This window comes from Mastigoproctus giganteus, chromosome 10 (assembly GCF_048544385.1).
Source record: "Mastigoproctus giganteus isolate SK-2022 chromosome 10, ASM4854438v1, whole genome shotgun sequence".
Taxonomy (NCBI): domain Eukaryota; kingdom Metazoa; phylum Arthropoda; class Arachnida; order Uropygi; family Thelyphonidae; genus Mastigoproctus; species Mastigoproctus giganteus.
In genome coordinates this window covers 217,508,420-217,529,038 of record NC_143584.1, presented here as the reverse complement: position 1 = coordinate 217,529,038, position 20,619 = coordinate 217,508,420, and the positions used below count along the sequence as shown (strand labels likewise).

Genomic DNA, 20,619 nt, shown 5'->3' with positions numbered 1-20,619 from the left:
AAATTATCTCAAAGTCTGAAAATGAGGCATGTTTAATGTATATTTAAAAATTTAGGCTTCAGCCCTAAACCTTGTTGTTGTAAATTTAAACTATTACAGTTCACAGTGGTACTATATTCTTATGCATTCTCAGAAACAAATGTTTAATATGATGTTTACTGGTAATTATGAGGACTGATCAGAATCTAAAGTTACTGTGACTGTATTTTGTAAAAGTGCTAAAATTAATATTTAAATGTCTGTTGTTATTGCGGTTTTCTAATCTGACAACCTCAAAGTTTATTATTCATAGAGATGTTTATGTATCATTCAGGAAGTCAATTTAAAATAGTGGTAAGACACAAAACTTGGTCCTGTGAGAACTTCATAGTTATTCAAGTTTGTGAGCAAAGCACGCCACATGCAGCAGAAATTCAAATGCTGAGCTTATAGTGAAATATTACTATCATGGGATGTCAACAAATCATTGAGGCTATACACAGCAGTACACCAAATTTGGTCTGCTGAATTGAAGTTGTACAGAATAATAGGAGAGTCACACTACGTGAGATAACTTACAAACTGGAATGTCATATGGAATGATATACAGTATTGTGCACAATATTCTTTGTTACTATAAGGTTTGTGCCCAATCGGACTTTACAGCATTAATTGAAAACACGAAAGAAGAATGTATGATGACTTGCCTTAAGCTTCTGAAAAAAAAATACACTTTGTGAAAGTTTCTTCAGCCTTACACTCTGAAGAAAGAAATTTTCTGCATATCATTACTGATGATAAAAATTGTGTACCACTTTAATGGGGAATGAAAAGGGTCTTAAATACATTATCATAAAGTGTAATGTGTTAGCTTCAGCTAAAAAGCCACGTTAAGGGTTTTTTGAGGAATTCCCAGAGTAGATCTTATGGGTTTTGTGAAACAATCAATGACTACATGTTGTGATAATATAAAAGTTATTTTTTGTGAAAAAATAAAAAAAAACAGGCAAAGTGATTTCACATGGGTAACAGGTCTCCAAGTCTGCTTGGAGACCTGTTCAACTTTCTCCTTGTAAATGGATTAATAATATGTACATTGGCCAGATAAGGATAATATTCCCAACTTCAACATAAAGCTGGAAAGTTTATCTTAGAGCCATTAGTCTTGCTATTTAATAGAAATGTTCAACAAAGAAATTTTAGCCTCCATCCTGGCTCAACTATTTACATTTTTCCATTTCTAAAGTCTGTAACTCTGAACATTTGAAAGGCTGGCAGCCTATTGCTATTTCCTTTCCTTTCCTTACTTAAACTTTTCAAACAGTCAATCTTAAAAGGAAAGCAAGACTGCATAGAAATTAATTAGAACAAATTTTATTGGAATGTTACAAATGATCTTGAGGGAAGTGGGGGTGTACCTGACATTTTAGTATCTACCTTTCTTACTTCTGAGGCTTAATTTAGCCTCAGAAGGGTGCAAGGCAGCTACCGAAATATGTCAGGCAACCCTCCCAACCCTAACCTCCCCACACATTCCGCAAGACAGTTTACAACATCTAATAAAACTTGTTCCAATGAATTTCTATGCAGTCTTTTGTTTCCTTTTAAGATATATCTGCTGTGTAGCAAATATCATGCCTTCGCACATTATATGTTCCATTCCAAAAAAAAGGGCGTCTCAACTATCACTAATTTAATTGCAGTTACCTTTCATACATCTGATGCTTTTAACCACAATGGTTAATTTGATTCAATTATGATTAATCTTCAGCTTTTGATGGAGTTCTTCCAACAATGCTCCTTTTCCTTCTGGAAAAAAAATTCCAAGTAATGTGATGATAACGTGTATGTTTTTTTTGAAAAACAGTTGAATGATTTTTTGATTATTAAAAATGTGTCTTCTGAAAATCTGAAAGGAAGCATGTTTTCAGCCCTTTTCTTTTTTTTTTTAATATCGTATGATGTGAGCAATACATGAAGGAACCAGTTTTTTCCTGTTTCCTTTGTGTATCGTGGCCGTGAGGTCCAACCAGAGAGTACAGCACCATCATAATATTCAAGCCTGAGGCGGGATTCGAACCCACGACCTTTGGGTTACCAGGCAGGCACTTTACCCACCCGGCTAGCCCAGTCAGCTTTTCTCTTCTCTACCTTAATTCCACACTTTCTGCTTATGGCTCTACCATCTCACTTGAGGACACACAGCAATATAATTCATATATCAATGAAGATACTAAGAAAGGCTTAAGTTCTGCAAATTGCAGCATCTGGAGACTAGGCACCTGCAAGGTGATCTGTTTGAGGTGTATAAGGCCTTGAATGGTTTGAGAAAGCTCAATGCTGATGGGATTCTTCCTCTTGCTCAGATTACACACCTGAGCCATAAATTCAGATTGAGGAAAGAAAGTTGTAGAATAGATGTGCAGAATTTGCCTTTAACCAGAAGGTAGTTGATAAGCTGGAATAAATTTACATCTGTCGTTGTGGAAGTTGATAACTAAAATAAATTCAAGGAAGAATTGGACAAACTTTTGGAGTGAATGGATGGGTGAAATAAGTTTTTTTTTTTTTTTTTGGTGATTATAAAGCAAGCTATATAAGCTTGCTTTCTTGCATCATATGCCTCTACTAATGTTTTGATAATTATTTTAATAAGGTCATGTTTTGGTTGTTAATAATTTTAATTTTTTTTTTTGCCTGCATACTAACCTGGTCATATCCCCTTTTTTTCAGTTGACCACCAATACCTCAAAGAAACTTTGAAGCCTAGTAATTTGTAGTAATTTTTTAGTAATTTGTAGTTTTATTTTTAGTCCTGTACCATTTTAGGCCATTTTGCAATTTTTCATAATTTATAACATTTATGTTATTTATGCCTCCCCCCCCAGACTCCAGCTGCTCCTGTAATTTTAATCATCTTGATGTAAACAAGATTTATGAATATTATTTTTTTTTAGACCTCTGTTGTATAGGGGGGTATAAGCTGTTGCCAGTGATCAGTCATATAGTCTGGAATAATGAATAAACCGATATTTATTATTTCTCAATGTAAAAAAACCATTTTTAATGTATATTTTCAAAATCTTCAATAAAGATTTTTCTATATTTGCTTCTGTAATCTTACTTTCTCATCAACCCTCATAATAAAGCTGTTTTCAATTTGGTTACAACTATTGATAATAGTGTAGATTATATTGATAATCTGCACTATTTCAGAATGGAAAGAACTTAACTGAATTTTATATCAGATTAATTATAATAAGTTTTTTTTTTGTAATTAATAAAAAAAATAAAAATAAGAACATGTAACCATTATGGGAAGAAGTTTTATATTTTTAATTAAGAGTAAAATATTAGAATAACTTAAAAAAAGCATACCAAATTTGGTTGGGAATATCAGTTCATCATTCACAGTTTTCTGTGTGAAAGTCATAACATAGTCAATATACTGTGGAGCTGCAACTTTGCACTTTTTACCCTTCTCATCAAACCACAGGTACTGTCTAGAATGTAATATTTAAATTAATAGGGTAAAGTGATCAAATTCATATACTGAGAAAATTTCACTACAAGTAATAAAGAAAAAGGCATTCAAACTGACTAATAAAAAAAAAAAAAAAATTGAGGGACAACTGGTAAACTAATATCTAATACTGAGTAGTAATGAAACTATCCTCATTTAAAGATTCCATTTTTTTTTTTTCAGTAGCAAGTGTAAAAGTTTCCAAACAAGACAATAAAAAAAAAAAAGTCAATTAATTATAAGGTAGTAAAAATTAGTCCATCAAAAGTTGATCACTGCATACCAGATAGTAATATTCCTGTGCATTTGTACAAATAATTAGCTCTGAAAAATCAGTCTTCATATTCTTCAGAGTATGAGGTTACATTTGGGTCAAGTGTAATATAAATAAGAACACTGCCAGCTTTTAAACCAATATCACATTCATCACTAATAACAGTTCCTTTACATTATTACGGCTTCAATAAAGACATAAGGAACCATTTATTTTGCCACTGAAATTCTAATTTTACGAGTGCTCCCATGCAAACGTTTCCAAGGCTGAAAAGAAACCATTTTTGTAGTTTTTAATTGTAGTGTATGATTTGATTTACACATTATACACATCTCAATTCTCTATATCAATATTTTTTTAAGATAATTACTGTTCATATGCAAGCATGTAAGATATAATACAGAAAATAAAATAGGTCAAAGAAAATACCTGTACCACAAAAGATTTATTCTATACTAACACTGATACAGAATAAGCAGAAATTAAGTTAATTTTTCCTAGTCACAGTGCTGCATACTAAGTATACAATTAGATCAGTGCTTTCCCAATTATGTTCACATTATGTGATAGTGTAGTGTACCAAGAAATTTACTCAAAATATAGTACTCTCTGGTTACAGCAATGGGTGTAAGGGGATCTGCAGACCATGGTAGGTTTTACCTACTACAGTCTGCAGGTCACTTGAGATATCACTCAGAGATATTGGAAATATTTTGAAGTGCATTTGAACTGAATACCACCAATTAATTTGTCATATTTCTTTGAACATCTTCCCAATGCTCTCTACTCTTCACATACATAGTCTTTTGATATGGATTTCATTTTGGAAAAGAAGTGGTTGAGGGAAAGAAATTAGAGAAACAGTTTAGCTGCAAAATCCTGTGCTTTTCCAAAAGTTCCGTGGTTATCAGGAAAAAAATTATCCTAGTGATGTTGCGCAACAGAAGCCAAATCCCATCTTCATATAGTTTGGATCCCTGGTGAGAACCAAGGTTCAAAACTGTATTTCAGTGATATAAAGAATGGCAGCATGCATGCCTCTGATACCAAAAACAAATGTACATCATCATCAACCGACATGATACACAAAGCACACCAAATGCGGATTGTATACCAGTGGAAATACATGGAGTGACAAGTCATATAAGATGTTCTTCCAGTCTGGTGGACATATGCGGATAGAGCATGCCTGGAGAATGCTTACTAACTGAGTTTGTTACTCCAACTGTGAAGTTGGGAGGAGGAGGAGTCATGGTCTAGGGGTATTTCCTCACAGTATGGACTAAATCCACTGGTTGTAGTGCATAGAACCATGAATGCAGCATTCTACACTGATATTATGGACAATTCTGTGTCCTATGCTATGGCAATTTTATGAAAGTAGCTATTATACCTTCCAACATGACAACAATCCACATCACAAAGCAAGAATTGTGAACATGAGGTTTGAAGAAATAGCATTGCAGTGTCTAGCACAGAGCCCAAACTGCAACATAACTGAAAATATTTGAGATAGACTGGAATGCAAAATTAAGGTTTTCTACCTTTCAATTAGTAGAAAGTGTTCCATGACTCACTGAAGTAGTCATTATGGCCAGTGATGGGTCAACATTATTAATTCTTTGAATAAATCAGGTAGTACACTGAATATATTCATAATGTTTTGCTCATAACTACAAGTGTCATTACTTTTAGCAGGACAGTGTACGCTGGCCCTTTTGATGTTGAATGATAGAAGAACATCAAAAGAGACAGATGAAATAATTATCAGTGGTTACTAAACTAAGAATTCATAAGTTATCCAATTGGTAGATAAAGAATTATTTGCAGGAAGTCTTCATGCTGCCTAGGATTGATTGGAATAAATAGGAGAGAAACTCACCATGGGAAAATTTTTTTTAAATAGACTTGATGGTTATTATTTGTACCAGCCTGTTAGAGAAAATACTAGGAGTGAGAATATTCTAGACCTCATCATTACTCACAAATCAGATGATATCACAGAGCTTAAAGTACAGGAACCACTGGCACTAGTAATCATGCAGTCGTTAGTTGGAAGATGAAGAAAGATGTTGCAGTAGCTAAACGTAAAGGAATGTGTTTTATTTTCAGAAGTGGTGACTATGACAATTTAAGGCACTACGTGGCATCTATTAATTGGGAGGACTGCAGAGTCAGGACGAATACATTTGAATTAGCAGTAGCAAATGATGCAAGAAAGAAAGCTCATATAGCATTAGCCAAAAAAAAAAAAAAAAAATTAAATTAAATAAACAAAAAAAAACACAACAGTGGAAGCCTGTTCCAACAATCACCACCTGCTGGCTGAAGGCAAGCTTCTGCACATCTATGCTGCAACCATCTTTCCTCCACATAAATTTATGCCCCCTCATATGTGTAGTCTCAGCAAGAGGACGAATGAGGACATCAACATTTAGCTTACTCAATCTATTCAAGGCCACACCCCACAGGTGCTTAGTCTCCAGATTATGAAATTTGCAGAATTGGTGAAGGGAATTAGAGGGTGCTCCTGCCTTTCTAGGCAAGCATACCCTTTTCTTCCCTTCACTAATCTGTCTGCCCTTCTCTGCACCCATTCCAGCAATTTACATCCTTGATAAACTGAGGCCTCCAAACCTGTATACACTACTCAAGGTGTGGCCTAACCACTGCCTTGTACAAAGTGATAATCATCTCATTCCTGTTAGCAAAGTTGCTGTATATCATTGACAAAACCCCCATGAGCTATTCTGGATGTTGTTGTTGTTTGGGGGCTTTACGGCGCAAGGACAGCAAAGGCCATAATGCGCCTAACTATGGTGATGTTAAATCTTGAATTGCGTCCGTATAGATGCTGTTCAAATTTATATTTATATTGTGTTGTATAGTTTTATATGTTTGAGGAAATCAAAAATTTTGGACACCTGTGGTGTGTCTCCTAGTAGATCAGAAATGCTGAGAGAGGTGTTCGTCGTGGGAAATGAAATAAACAGAGCCTGTCGTTGAATACTGTACTTGGGACAATCAATAAGTAGATGGTGGACAGTGAGCTGAGTGTTGCAGTTTGTACACAGTGGTGGGTCAGTGGCTGCCAGCAAATAAAGATGTGTCAGGTGTGTGTGGCCTATCCTTAATCGGGCTAATACGACTTCTTCATGTCGGTTCTCACGGATACTAGATCTCCATGGTTTTAGATATTTTTTTATGCCAAGTAGCTTATTGTTGGCTTGATTCTGCCAGATATGTTGCCATAGTTCAAGGCATCGCTTATTTATAATGTATTTATAGTCAGATATAGGTGTAGTGAAGGATTGGTCTATAGGATCGGTAGCAGTTTTGGCAGCTAGGTCGGCCTGTTCGTTTCCGGAAATGCCAGCGTGACCAGGGATCCAACATAACAGAACCTGTTGTTTCTTCTGGTTTAACTTGGTCAGAGTATTCCAGATCTGTCTAAGTAAGGGGTTATCATTTTTTGTATTGTGTTGTATAGCTTGGATAGCACTAATGGAGTCGGTATAAATAACGCTGTGGAGTCTTGTTCTTGAGAGTATGTAGTTTAAGGCTATGTGGATAGCACAGAGTTCTGCAGTATAGCTGCTACATTCGGTGGGGAGTTTTTTGGACAAAGTGATGTTAGGAAATACTGCTGCTGCACCGACATGCTTTTCAGTTTTAGATCCATCTGTGTAGATCGGTGTGTACTGGCCGTGCTGGGTTCTCAGTGCGGCATGTATTTGTAGCACGTTCTGTTGGGACATGGTGTGTTTTCCCCAGGCTGTGAATGAAAAGTCACACGGCGGTATATGATACATCCATGGTGGGACTGCATGAGAGGTAGTAGGCTGTATCTTACTCAGGTCAATTTGCCAGTCAACTTGTAGTGAGCGAAGACGTATCCCAGTTGGTGGGTTTATTGATGGGTAAGCTCTATAAAGGTTTTCCCATTTAGGATAAAAAACACCATTCCAAGTAGGGTGGTTTGGATGCCCTTTGAGTTTTGCAGCATAATTTAATAAAAGCATTTGTCTCCGTAGCTGTAAGGGTGTTTCATGCGCTTCGGTATATAGGCTCTGTACCGGTGATGTACGGTACGCCCCCAGTGCAAGACGAAGGGCGCTGTGGTGTACAGGATCAAGCCAACGTAAAGCGCTTGGTCTAGCAGAGCTATATACGACAGAACCATAATCCAGACGTGACCGAATTAGTGCACGGTAGAGATTTAGCAGCGTGTAACGGTCAGCTCCCCACGTTGTGCCCGATAGAACTCTTAGAATGTTAAGCTTTTTAAGACAGTTAGTCCGGAGCGTTTTTATATGATCAAGGAAAGTGAGTTTTTGGTCGAATATCACACCCAGAAAGCGAACACTAGGGACCACTGGTATGACCTGATTTTCTAGTCTAAGTTCCGGATGTTGGTGTAGGTTACGCTTTCTACAGAAATGTATCCCAACTGTTTTTTGGTGTGAGAGACGAAAACCATTGTTTTGGGACCATTTGGCTATTTTATTGATAGCACATTGCAACTGCCTTTCTATCATTCGCATGTTAGGCGAATGGCAGGCGATACTGAAGTCATCAGCGTACAGGGTAGTGGATATCGTTTGTGGTAGGTCGTGTGTTATTGAATTCATTATTATACTAAAGAGAGTAGCACTTAGCACTGACCCTTGTGGTACTCCTTCTTCCTGGATGAATTTTGAAGATAACTGGTTGTGAACTCTAACTTGAAAAGAGCGGCAATGCAGGAAGTTTCTGATAAACTGTGGTAGGTGTCCGCGAAATCCCAGATCGTATAGGGTTCGCATAATACCATATCTCCAAGAAGTGTCAAATGCTTTTTCGATGTCAAAGAAGACCATTGCAAGATGTTCTTTTCGGACGAAGGCATCCCGGATGTTTATTTCTGTCTTGATCAAAAGGTCAAGAGTGGATCTGCCTTCCCGGAAACCGCATTGCACAGGATTTAGGAGATCATTTTCAGCTAGAAACCAGGTTAGGCGGGCGTTAACCATTTTTTCCATGACCTTGCTCATACAGCTAGTGAGTGCAATAGGTCGATAATTTTGCGGATTTGTAGGGTCTTTGCCTGGTTTTGGAAAAGCCAGAATGTACGCGTGGTGCCATTTGTCGGGGAACGTGTTTTCTTTGAATATTCTGTTATAGAGGAGTAACAGAGTCTTGAGAGCCGGTTCGCTGAGTTTTGCTATCATGATGTAGTGGATTCCATCTGGCCCTGCTGCACTGAGTTTAGTAGACGATAGAGCATGATGCAACTCTGACATTGTGAAGGGGAGATTGTACGCAGAAATTGATGCTGATTCAAAATTGATACGTTTTTTTTTCAGCTTGTGCTTTGTGTGCCTGAAAATATTGCGAGTATGATGTTGCGGCTGATATATTCATGAAAGTTTTACCCAGGGTGTTTGCGATATCCTCAGGTTTTGTGATATCGTGGCCATTGACAGTGAGCATGGGACAGTTGACACGTGGGTATTTTGCGTACATTCGCTGTATTTTTGCCCATATTGTTTGAGTTTTTGTCGTGCTTGTGATTGTGGATGCGAAGCGTCTCCATGCTTCCCTTCTACTAGTCTGCCTGACTCGTTTTGCCCTTGCTCTTGCCTGTTTAAAGCGGATGAGGTTTTCTGTTGTGGGGAACTTCCTGAAGATGTTCCATGCTTTGTTCTTCTGTTTTTTAGTTGCATTACATTCATCATTCCACCACACTTTTGATTTGGCCGATATTTTTGTGGATTGTTTTGGAATTGCTTTGTCTGCTGCCTGCAGTATTTGATTAGATATGTATTCTACTGCCAGGTTTATGGATTTTTGTTGAATCTGGTTTTCTTCTAGTATTGCTAGCTGCTTGTACACATCCCATTCAGCTTTTGAGAAGTTCCATTTGGGGATCCGATAAGAGAGGTGGGGAATGCTTGTGTTAATGCGACATATCACAGGATAATGATCACTGCCCAGTGGATTGCTGTGAATAGTCCATCCAAATAGAGGATATATGGTTGCTGTGCACAGAGAGACATCAATAGCTGATGTGGATCCTGTCGGAAGATGTGTATAGGTGTGAGCCCCATTATTGAGAGTTATCAGATTCTGTTGATCGAGTAATTTTTCAATGATTTGTCCACGCTTGTCCAGATTGTGGTTTCCCCACAGCGGATGGTGACTGTTGAGGTCTCCTAAGATACAGTAGGGTTTGGGAAGTTGTATTACTAAGTCTTCTAAATCGGCATAGCTTATATTTTGGTTAGGTGGCAAGTATAGTGAGACTATGGTTAAATCAAAGTTGATATGGACTCGTGCAGCAACTGCCTCAAGGTTTGTTTTTAGTGGGAGTGGCTTTGAGGGTATCTGGGCATTGATAATCAGTGCTACTCCTCCATGGGCAGGATTGTTCGAATTTTGTGCAACACGATCTTGACGATGTATTATGTATTTCCGAAGGGAAACATTTATATTTGGTGTCAGATTGGTTTCCTGTAAGCAAAAGGCAATAGGGTCATATTGTGAAAGAAGATCTTGGATGTCGGACAAGTTACTGCGATAGCCTCTGCAGTTCCACTGTAAGAAAGTAAGCATTATTTGGGTTTAGTGGAACCCTCGACTTCTTTTCGAGGGACAGAAGATTTGCCTCGGTCAAGTTTAACTTTTCCCTTCTTTGGGAAATAAGGTTTCCCTGTATCCATATCCTCATTGGAGAACAGTTCTAGAACCTGTTCGTCGTGATTTAAATTGTCTTCTGAGTCCATGTGTTCTGTTTGGTTTGAGTCAGGAGTAGAAGATACTGTGGTATTCTGTTGAATGGCATCAGGTTGTACTGAGATTGGTGTATTTATGGCTTTGCTTTGTTTGTTTTTCGTTTGGGGCGTTGGTACTGGGGACAACAGTGACCTTGCCCATTCAGCTAGTGATTTACTTGGTGGTATAGATACTTCCGTTTGGGTAGAAATTGATATGTGTTTTGTGGTTATTTGTGCATAAGTGGGCTTATTAGTATTTGGAACCGGTAGGGATTTTTTGGCCTCTTGGTAGGTTACGTTATGTTCGGTTTTGTACCGCTGTATCTTTTTTTCACGCTGCCAAAGGGAACACTCTTTGGAATATGCTGGGTGTGCCTCTTTACAGTTCAGACAGATTGGTCTTGTGGCTGTGCAGTCAGTACTAATGTGTTCAGTGGATCCACACGTGGCACAGGCAGCTACTCCTCTGCAGACTGTCTGTGAGTGCCCAAATTTCTGGCATTTATAGCAGCGTAATGGGTTCGGGATGTACGGTTTAACTCGGCAGTTAAGGTAGCCTGCTTTTATCACTGTTGGTGGCTTGGGATTGTCAAAAGTAAGTATTATGTTCCGTGTAGGAACTAGTATGCCATCTTTCTTTGTCATAATTCGTCTGACATTAATGATTCCTTGGTCGTGTAATTCTTGTTTTAGTTCTTCGTCCGACACGTTCATGAGGTCCCATTCGGTGATGACACCTCTTGACGTGTTCAGGGAAATGTGGGGTGAAACGGTGATAGAAGTTCCACCAAAAGTTTTCAGTTTTTGTAGTTGCTCAGCCTGTCGAGCAGTGGCAACTTCAACTAGTAGGTCACCTGATCTTAGACGACGGACTGTCTTTGGAGTTCCTATTGTGCTTTCTAGGCATTTCTGCACTAGAAATGGAGAGAGCTTTCCAACTGGTTGTTCTTCAGTTGAATGAATAATCAAGAATGTTGGAGTTCGGATTCTGCCTACGTCAGTCTTTTGACGTTTTGCTGCGACAGAACCAGACTCCTCTTGTTCTTGCCTTGTCAAGGTTTCTTCTATGCACCCAGTGTTTTTCTGGGTTTTACGGACTTCTTGCTCCATTTCGCCCTGGAAGGGAGACCTTTTCCCCTCCAGGTTACCGGCCCCGCCACGTGGAGGCAGGAGCAGTGCCACCTTTGTGACCAAGCGGTAGTGGGTTAGTAGTAATGCAAAAATAAAAGAAAAAAAAGAAAGAAGGTTACTTTTCCTCCTGTTCAAGTAAAGTGATTTCTTTACTGAAGCTTATTTAATTGATTGTTAGTGTAACGCTGTAAATAAAGAAGACGATTTTATTTATTCAAGAGAGCGCAAATTCACTGGCAAAGACACTTGATCACAAAATCGCTTGGCACCTGGGGCCGAGCTATTCTGGAAGCATGTCTATACTGTTCAGAGTATTTCACACCCAACTACACAATTACCCCCAAAGTCTATTTCATTTTACACTACCCTGAGTGTACCATCACTCAGTTGATAAGTTATATGGAGCAGTCTTATGTGCAACAGTATCAAAAGCCTTCCTGAAACCCAAGTAAGTGATATCAAAATTATTGATCTTTGGTGGCACCTACTAAATTTCAGATGGTAGTAAAATCAAATTGTCATGATTTTGCTGTGTAGAAATGATGTCATTCCTGTTTCATAACAAAGAAAAACGGAGTCGGCAGAAGAGATCAAGTAAAGGATCATGGGAGGTGATCTTGGATGTGCCCAGAGCTGGTATGAACCAGCTGTTTGCAGAAAAAAACATGGGCAAGGCAAAAAGAACAGTTGGGAGAGGAGATAGTGCAAAGGATCACGGGAGGTGATTTTGGATGTGCTCAGAGCTGGCATAAACCAGCCAGTTGCAGAAAAACGTTTATGATTTGGGGCATACCATTTGGGTGGCTTTGGGCTAACCATTGCTATCCATGGCAGAAACCTTTTGGAAACCAGAGAAATGGATATCTTGAGAGCAGTGATCTTGGATATGCTCAGTGCAGGCATAAACCAGCTCTGGGCACATCCAAGATCATTACATTACATGCACTTCAGCCTTATTAGTTGAAGTGCATGTAACATAGGCATTATTACAGTACCCGTATGTATCACTGAAGAGGTTATATATTTCCATTAAGAGGCAAATCAAACAAACATTTTTCTGCAACCAGCTTGGTCAGTCAAGAATATCTAAATCGGTTCATGATTGGGAGATAACAGACTCAATTATACAAATGTACGAGTAGAATCTTTTGCCTGCCATTGGCCATTCTCATTAAGTTGCAGAAGTCCTCGTTGGTCATCAAGTTTTCACGTTTCTTTGCAATTGCACAGAGTTGGTCGAGCATGGCAAGCTTTAGATCCTCATTCATCTCGCTGTTCAAATGATTGTAAAAGTTTCAAAAGGGATCTTCTTCTCGCAGTCACGTTACACGGCTACACAGGTCATTACTGCATGATTCATCAGGGTCAACATCGTCGTTCTCTTGACAGATTGCTTTACATAATTCAATTGTTTTGTGAATGTCCAAGTCCGATTCATACAATTTACGATCTAATATTAGCTCTTCATTGTTGTAGTAGATCTTGACACGTTTCATCTCTGACAGTATCTCTGTTTCCTCATTGCGAAATGGAATGTGCAGTGTTACACTACCATCTCGTGCTTTTACTCATTGAGATCCTCAGCCAAGTCATTTTTGATAGCGTATTATGTGTGGACAGTGTCATTTCTTGCAGATCTCTTAGTGCTACACATGTAATTTGTGACAAAGCATGACAGAGTAACATGATCCAACATGACAGAAACATGATAGTATGACTGTAACAATACAAATACTTATATTGTTGCAATGATACTATTCAACAAATGACTACAATCAAATGGGTAATTAGGCTATTGGCCTAACCTCTTCCAAATGTTGATTGGGTAGAGTAAGCAGCGGGTATGTGTATCCTATTTATCACTAACATTGATTCGGTAGATTAAGTAGTAGGAGTGAGAGTAAATTGCATCATTCATGATTTTGGTTCTAGCTGTTCGAAATTTACTAGGTGTCATCAAAGATGTTTACAGATAAAACATCTTTTGTGCGTACAGGGTACATGCGATTTTTTTTTTTTTTTTTTTTTTTTGTATCCAGTTTCTTGGTCACTGCATCATAGTAACCTAACAGATTTGTTAGATAAGACTGTCCCTTAACAAATCCATGCTGTGACTGCAATATAATTGCAGCATGGATTTGGAGTATAACTGCAGTATGCCATAACTTGGAGTATAATTTGCAGTATAACTGCAGCATGGAATTACCTTTAAAGCAAAAATCACAAAAGCCATAAATGAATACATACCATAAAGAAAATATTGCACAAGGAGGATGCCAAAGCAGATGAAATGCAGAGCTAGCCGGTCCAACAGAGTAGAAAAAGATACATGGGATAGCTACAGAGCAACAAAAAGTACTGAAGCTTACAACAGCTACAAGTTGATCTGTAATAGAGCCACTGATAAATGGTTCTATTACAGATCATGACGTATATGAATACAACAAAGAAGAAAGCAATTCAGATTGGATCCTTCTGCACTGGGTGTGGGAATCACAGATAACCCAGCTGATGCTGCTTATGAATTGAATAGGTACTTTGCATTAGTCTTTACTAAAGAAAGACCCTTCATGCTGAGAAGAGGCTGTGCGAGTGAAGCTGAGCCATATGAAATTAGTGATTTCAAAATTTCAGCATAGAGGCAAGTAAGGCTTCTGGAATTGATGGCATATACCTAGTAATTTTGAGGGAGGGCACCAGAGTGTATTGTACCAATGAGATTAATTATGAGTTAATCTCTGGCCATGGGGGAGATTCCTGCAGATTGGAGAAATGCCAATGTATCACTAATAAATAAGAATGGCCCCAAGAGTGAAGTTGGTAAATACAGACTGGTTAGTCTGACTTCAGTGGTAAGGAAAATCTTAGTGGCAATGATTAAGAGTACAATCCAGGGACAATTAAATAGAAATGGTATTCTGAAGGACACACAACATGGTTTTGTTAAGGGAAAATCACGTTTAACTAACCTAGTAAGCTATTTTGAAATAGTTACTCAAGACTTGGATGGAGGAAACAATTTCAACATACTTCATTTGGATTTTAGCAAAATATTTGACTCAGTCCTTCATAAAAAGTTAAGCTGGAACATGTTGGGATTACTGGAAAGATTCTAAGATGGATTGCTAGGTGGCTGCAGTGCAGAAGGCTGCGATTAATGGATATTCTTCAGATTGGTGTAATGTCAGAAGTGAGGTCCATCAAGGATCAGTTCTTGGACCACTGTTGTTTCTGATTTTCATAAATGGCATCGATAAAGGGATAGAAGGTGCGATGTCAAAATTTGCAGATGGCATAAAAATTGATAAAGTTGTTAATGATCAGAGCCAAGCACCGTTCCTTCAGGATGACTTGAACAGCCTTCAAGACTGGTCAGAAAAGTGGCAGCTATGTTTTAATGCAGAAAAATGCAAGTTCTTACATTTGGGGAACAACAACCCCAAAATAAATTATACACCTGGTGGAGTTAAATTAAAAACAATAGGGGAAGAAGAAAGATCTGCAAGTTACAATATAGGCAGATATAAAGTTTTCCGAACAGTGTAAACGTGTGGTCAGGAAAACCCATGGTAAACATTAACCTATAATAATCCCACTGTATAAAGCAATTGAAAGGACCACGTGTGAAAAAAAAACATTTAGCTTTTTGAAAGGGTCCAAAGACAGGCAAACTGAATGGTGCAATTGCCAAAAGGGTGACCGTATGAGGAAACTCTGATTATGTGGAATACAGAGCTTGGCAATCAGGCAACTCAGAGGGGTTAGTAAAACAAATGAAGGCAGAATTTTCACTGTAATCAAGAATTCCATAAATTCAAATTACAGGAGAAGGTTTAGACTAGATCAGTGCTTCTCAAAGTGGGCGATATCGCCCCATGAAGGGGCATTTGAATTATTCATAGGGGCATTAGGCCATCAACACTGCCAGGTAACGAATCTTTACTACTAGCATACGTACGTTTCATAAAAGATGAAAAGTTGAACGAAGAACTATTATTTGCAAGATGTCTAGAAACGTATACCAAAGGCGAGTCTATATTTCAGGTTACTGAAAAGTTTTTAAAGACAGGGAAATTCCACTTACAAATGTACTTGCTTGTGCAATGGATGGAGCACAATCAATGATTGGCCATTACAAGAGTTTTATGGCTTATTTAAAAAATCCTGTGCCAAATATTATTACTGTTCATTGTGTCATTCACCGTCAGCACTTAGTTGCGAAAAAAACTTTGTGATCAACTGCACAATTCTCTACAAACTTATTACTGCTATAAACAAAATTAAAGCACATTCTTTGAATGATCGTATATTTCGAAAGCTTTGTGATCAAAACAGTGAAGATTTTGAACGATTGCTACTTCACTCCGAGGTTCGGTGGCTGTCAAAAGGCAACTGTCTCAACAGATTTTATGAACTCTTTGATACTGTTGTCCAGTTTTTTGAAGATAGGAACAGCAACCTTAGTAATGACCCCAAGAAAATGCAAACTGATATTGCTTATCTTGCAGATTTATTTACTAGATTCAACTCAATGAACTTACATTTACAAGGACAAGATGTAACTCTTATTAAGGCGAAAACTCAAATTTCAGCATTTATTTCAAAATTAAAGCTTTTTATGCGCAACGTAGAACGACGTGAATTGTATCAATTTCCAAATCTGTTGGAAATAGAGAAAAAAGAAAAAATAGTTGATGAAACTCTACTAACTTTTTTGTAATCATCTAGAAATGTTGCACGAAGATCTCCTTAATTTGAAAATTCCAGATTGGGTTAGATATCCTTTTTTAAATAAGGACGATGGTGAACATTTTGTAGAAGAATTGATTGAGTTACAAAATGAAGTTGAACTGAAGCCAAAATTTCAAAATTCATATCGGGAACTTTGGTTACAAAAGAAAATCCTTGACCATTATCCTGCATTGTGGGGAATTGTAAAAAAATTACTTTTTTCTTTTCCAACATCAATATCTAGTCGAAACCGGTTTCAGTGCTGTATCTCAATTGCTGACAAAACAAAGAAATTGTCTGGATGTTGTTAAGCATGCTGATTTACGACTTATACTTACAGATATTTTAGCATTAAATCAGCTCACACCAACCATAAGAATAAGTATTTACTGTAACTAAAATATTTATTTACATATTAAAATAAAATAAATATTTACAAAAACTGCTATTATATTAAATATACATGTAAAAACATTAAAACTGTGATAAAATCCTTGAGATAAAATACACTAAAATAAACCGGATTAAAAGCGATAAAAACGATAAAAATCTCTGGAGCTTTCGGAAGCTTCCGCTCCCTTCCTCAGCAGTAACAAAACTTCCTGCAGCACATCCATATATAACAGGCTCACGGTACCTATACACGTGGTGCAGTCGGCGCATGGTCATCGCTTTTAATCCAGTTTATTTTAGTGTATTTTATCTCAAGGATTTTATCACAGTTTTAATGTTTTTACATGTATATTTAATATAATAGCAGTTTTTGTAAATATTTATTTTATTTTAATATGTAAATAAATATTTTAGTTACAGTAAATACTTATTCTTATGGTTGGTGTGAGCTGATTTAATGCTAAAATATGAATTTTCCCAACCTCAGAGGCCTTTTTCAGGATATACTTACAGATATTAAATCTAATATTGATAAGCTAATAAATCTCCACCAAGCTCATCCATCGCATTAAATATTAAAACATAATTAACTATTTCCATTAATATCATGACTTATTTATGTAATTAACTTTAATTTTTATGACTTAATTTAAGTGACTATAACTGACTTTATTTCTGTAGTTGTAATTTTTTACGAAGAAGGAATAAAGTGCAGTAAATAGTTTTCTTTATAATTCACACACATACATGCAGGGCTGCATTTACGTTTTTGGAGGCAAACAAACAAATATTCATTTCAGTTATTTAGCTTCACTTTATATTGGTGGGCTAAAAAAAAGCCCTGGAGAGGGCTTTTTTTTAGGGGGCGGTGATCCAACCAGGGGGGGGGGCAGTGATCCAAAAAAGTTTGAGAAGCACTGGACTAGATTGTAGAGGCATTCCCAGATGCACAATTCAACGTACATAGATGCAAATGGAGTATCACAGCTGATGACCAAAGTGGGATTTCCTTTTGTCAGCAAAAAACAAGAAGATATGATATGACCTCAAGAATACCAACACTTGATGGTGAAGGATTGGAAAATTGTTGCCTGGTCTGATGAAACCAGATTCCTACTGTTTCATGCAGACAGTACGATCAGAATACGGAGGAAGAAAGCAAGAGTCCATTCATCCTGCCAGGTATCAGCAAGGGAATCCGACTGGTGGTGGTACAATAAGCTGTGGGGAGTGTTTTCATGGTGCACACTGATACCAGTAGAACAACATTTGAACGCCACAGGTTATCAGGAAATTGTTTCTGACCAGGTGCATCCCTTCATAGTTATAGTATATCCATATGCAAGTTCTTTCAACAGGATAATGCACCATGACATAAGGACAGAATTATACAAAACTGGTTCCAGGAACACAAGAGTGAATTCAGCCAACTGCAGTTGCCTCTCCAGTCACCAGATCTCGATCCGACTGAGCAGCTACAGGATGGAGTAGAACAATCCCTTTGGAGTAGAGATCCACAACCAACCAATCTCCAACAATTGTGCAATACCTTTGGAGTAGAGATCCACAACCAACCAATCTCCAACAATTGTGCAAAGCAACAGTCAATATGGACTAATATTCCTGTAACACACTTTTGGAATTTCATAGGTTGGATTCATCATTACATGATGAATCCAACCTGAGGGCTAAATGGAGGACCTAGTCATAATAAAGTAGTCCGTGTATATTTGTATAATGTAATTAAAGGTCCAATACAATATGTATACTGTAATTAAAGTTTTGTTTATTTAATATTAAACAAACCAATAACACAACGATAAAATAAGTTGCAAACAACAAAAATATCAATATGATAAATGTGAATGATAATAAACATGAATAATGAGGTGTTTATCATTAGATCTGATTAGACAGGAAATGGCAGAGAAAGTGTAAACTGGTAAACAATGGGAATCTGTCTTGAGTGATTTCTTGCTACCACTCTACAATCTCATGACTAGTATCTGTGTAGCAAGTGGAATTCATAAATGCATGTGGGAGAGTGGGTGGAGGAATATGATGATGAGAAAATTATCATCACCTATTAACACTTGGTGCTACAGGTATATGATAACACAGTTTAGCTCATTTGGACTATTAGGCTTCTATTAACTAATGCTTGATACAAACTACCGATCCATCTTAATGTGCTCTCAGCCTATTACTATTCAGTTTTGTCTTGAATATCTGTTTAGCTAATTTCCCTTCTGCCATCCTTTCTATGTATCCATACTTTCTCAAGTTTGCTTATATTATCTTTGATGGATATTATATATGTAATAAGTCTTGCTACTACTTTCATCTACTAGTTCCACTTATTTTTCTAACTGCAATTTCTGAAGATTTTTGCTTTTGATCAATTCCTTTCTTCCATATCTAGCCCTCAGCTGTACAGGCCAATAAAGCTTCAAAAAAATGTTAACTTTGTCTATTGGCAGCTTTCTTTTTTTTCTTTAAACAAATTTAAGTAACTTCCAACTTTACTTACTCTAGTCTTTATTTCCATATTTAATGTTCCATCTTAGATATACAAAATTACTAGCTTGTTCCAATATTTGGTTCATTCTACACTCCAAATTTATTTTTCATATCATACTTTATACGAACTTTCGCAACTTTTGTTTTTTTTGTGTAGCTAATTTTCATGCTAAGTTGTCTACAATTTCCATTTAATTATTCAGATTCTTAAGAGTTGTTAGCTACCATTGGCTGATAATAGTGGGGGGAAGCAGCAAACCTGCAAATAAAAGCATAACTATATATTACGAAGGATAGTCATGTGTTTAACTATTTCAATATTATCCATTCATAGTAAATTACTGTAATAAAAACTGTCCTCTTTCATATATACCATAAATATCTTGTACAGTTTTTGTTTATGCAGATATATTTTCAAATCACACAGTTAATACATTCTTGGAAATCTTTTCCCATAGAAATACAATACTATTTAAACAGAATAAAGTATAATTTTACAAATAATAATACAATGATAAAAATACAGCAATAACTGATCGTTGTACTTTAAAAAAGAATGGTTAGATGAAACACTCAACTGTTACAGAACCTAAAACCATAGAGCACTACAGAGCACATTGGGGCTATAAGCCTCGGGTTGCGAAACAGTTAACTGAGATGTAAGTTAGTGCAAGTGCATCATTTCCACACGCAGCCAGCTACTAAGTAACTAGGAATTGGCATCATTAAGTACATCTCATATTGTGAAACCTTCACAATGACTTACCATGATATTCACTACTTTGAATAAATAATGCTTCATCAATGGGGAAGACTACTGTCATTTATTCTTGGCAGATACTTAATGATGCCAATTCATAGTTACTTAGTAGCTGGCTGCATGTAGAAATGATGCACTTTCACATCAGGTAACTATTTCGCAACCTGAGGCTTATAGCCCCAAAATGCTCTATGATCTTAATTACTTGCACACCACTAGGCATCTCTCATATTGTAGAATTATACTTCTTAACTGAGTTGCCATTATTGCATCACCAGGATACCTGCCCACCCACCAATGAGGAGCCAACAAGCTCCAAAACTGTGTCGTCTCTGGGTGGTGGTATCCGCTGAGAATAAATAACAGTAATCTTCTCCATTGTTGAAATGTTATTTATTCGAAGTAGTGCAATATCATGGTAACTCGTTGTTAAGGTATTCAAAATATGAGATGTACTTAATGATGCCTATTCCTAGTTACTTAGTAGCTGGCTGCACGTAGAAATGATGCACTTGCACTAACTTACACGTCAGAATCTAAAACTCGAAAACAT

The 20,619-nt window shown here is 37.1% G+C and overlaps 1 protein-coding gene across 2 annotated transcripts in view; it reads right to left on the bottom strand.

Annotated features, from left to right (window-relative positions):
- Positions 1–20,619, bottom strand: part of LOC150079917 (MOB kinase activator 2-like) — a 262,414-nt gene that overhangs the window by 42,616 nt on the left and 199,179 nt on the right. For both annotated transcript variants that reach the window (XM_090382653.1, XM_090382652.1), the window contains exon 4: positions 3,358–3,482. In XM_090382653.1, coding sequence (XP_090238779.1) covers positions 3,358–3,482 — 125 coding nt within the window. The remainder of the gene's footprint in view (positions 1–3,357; positions 3,483–20,619) is intronic.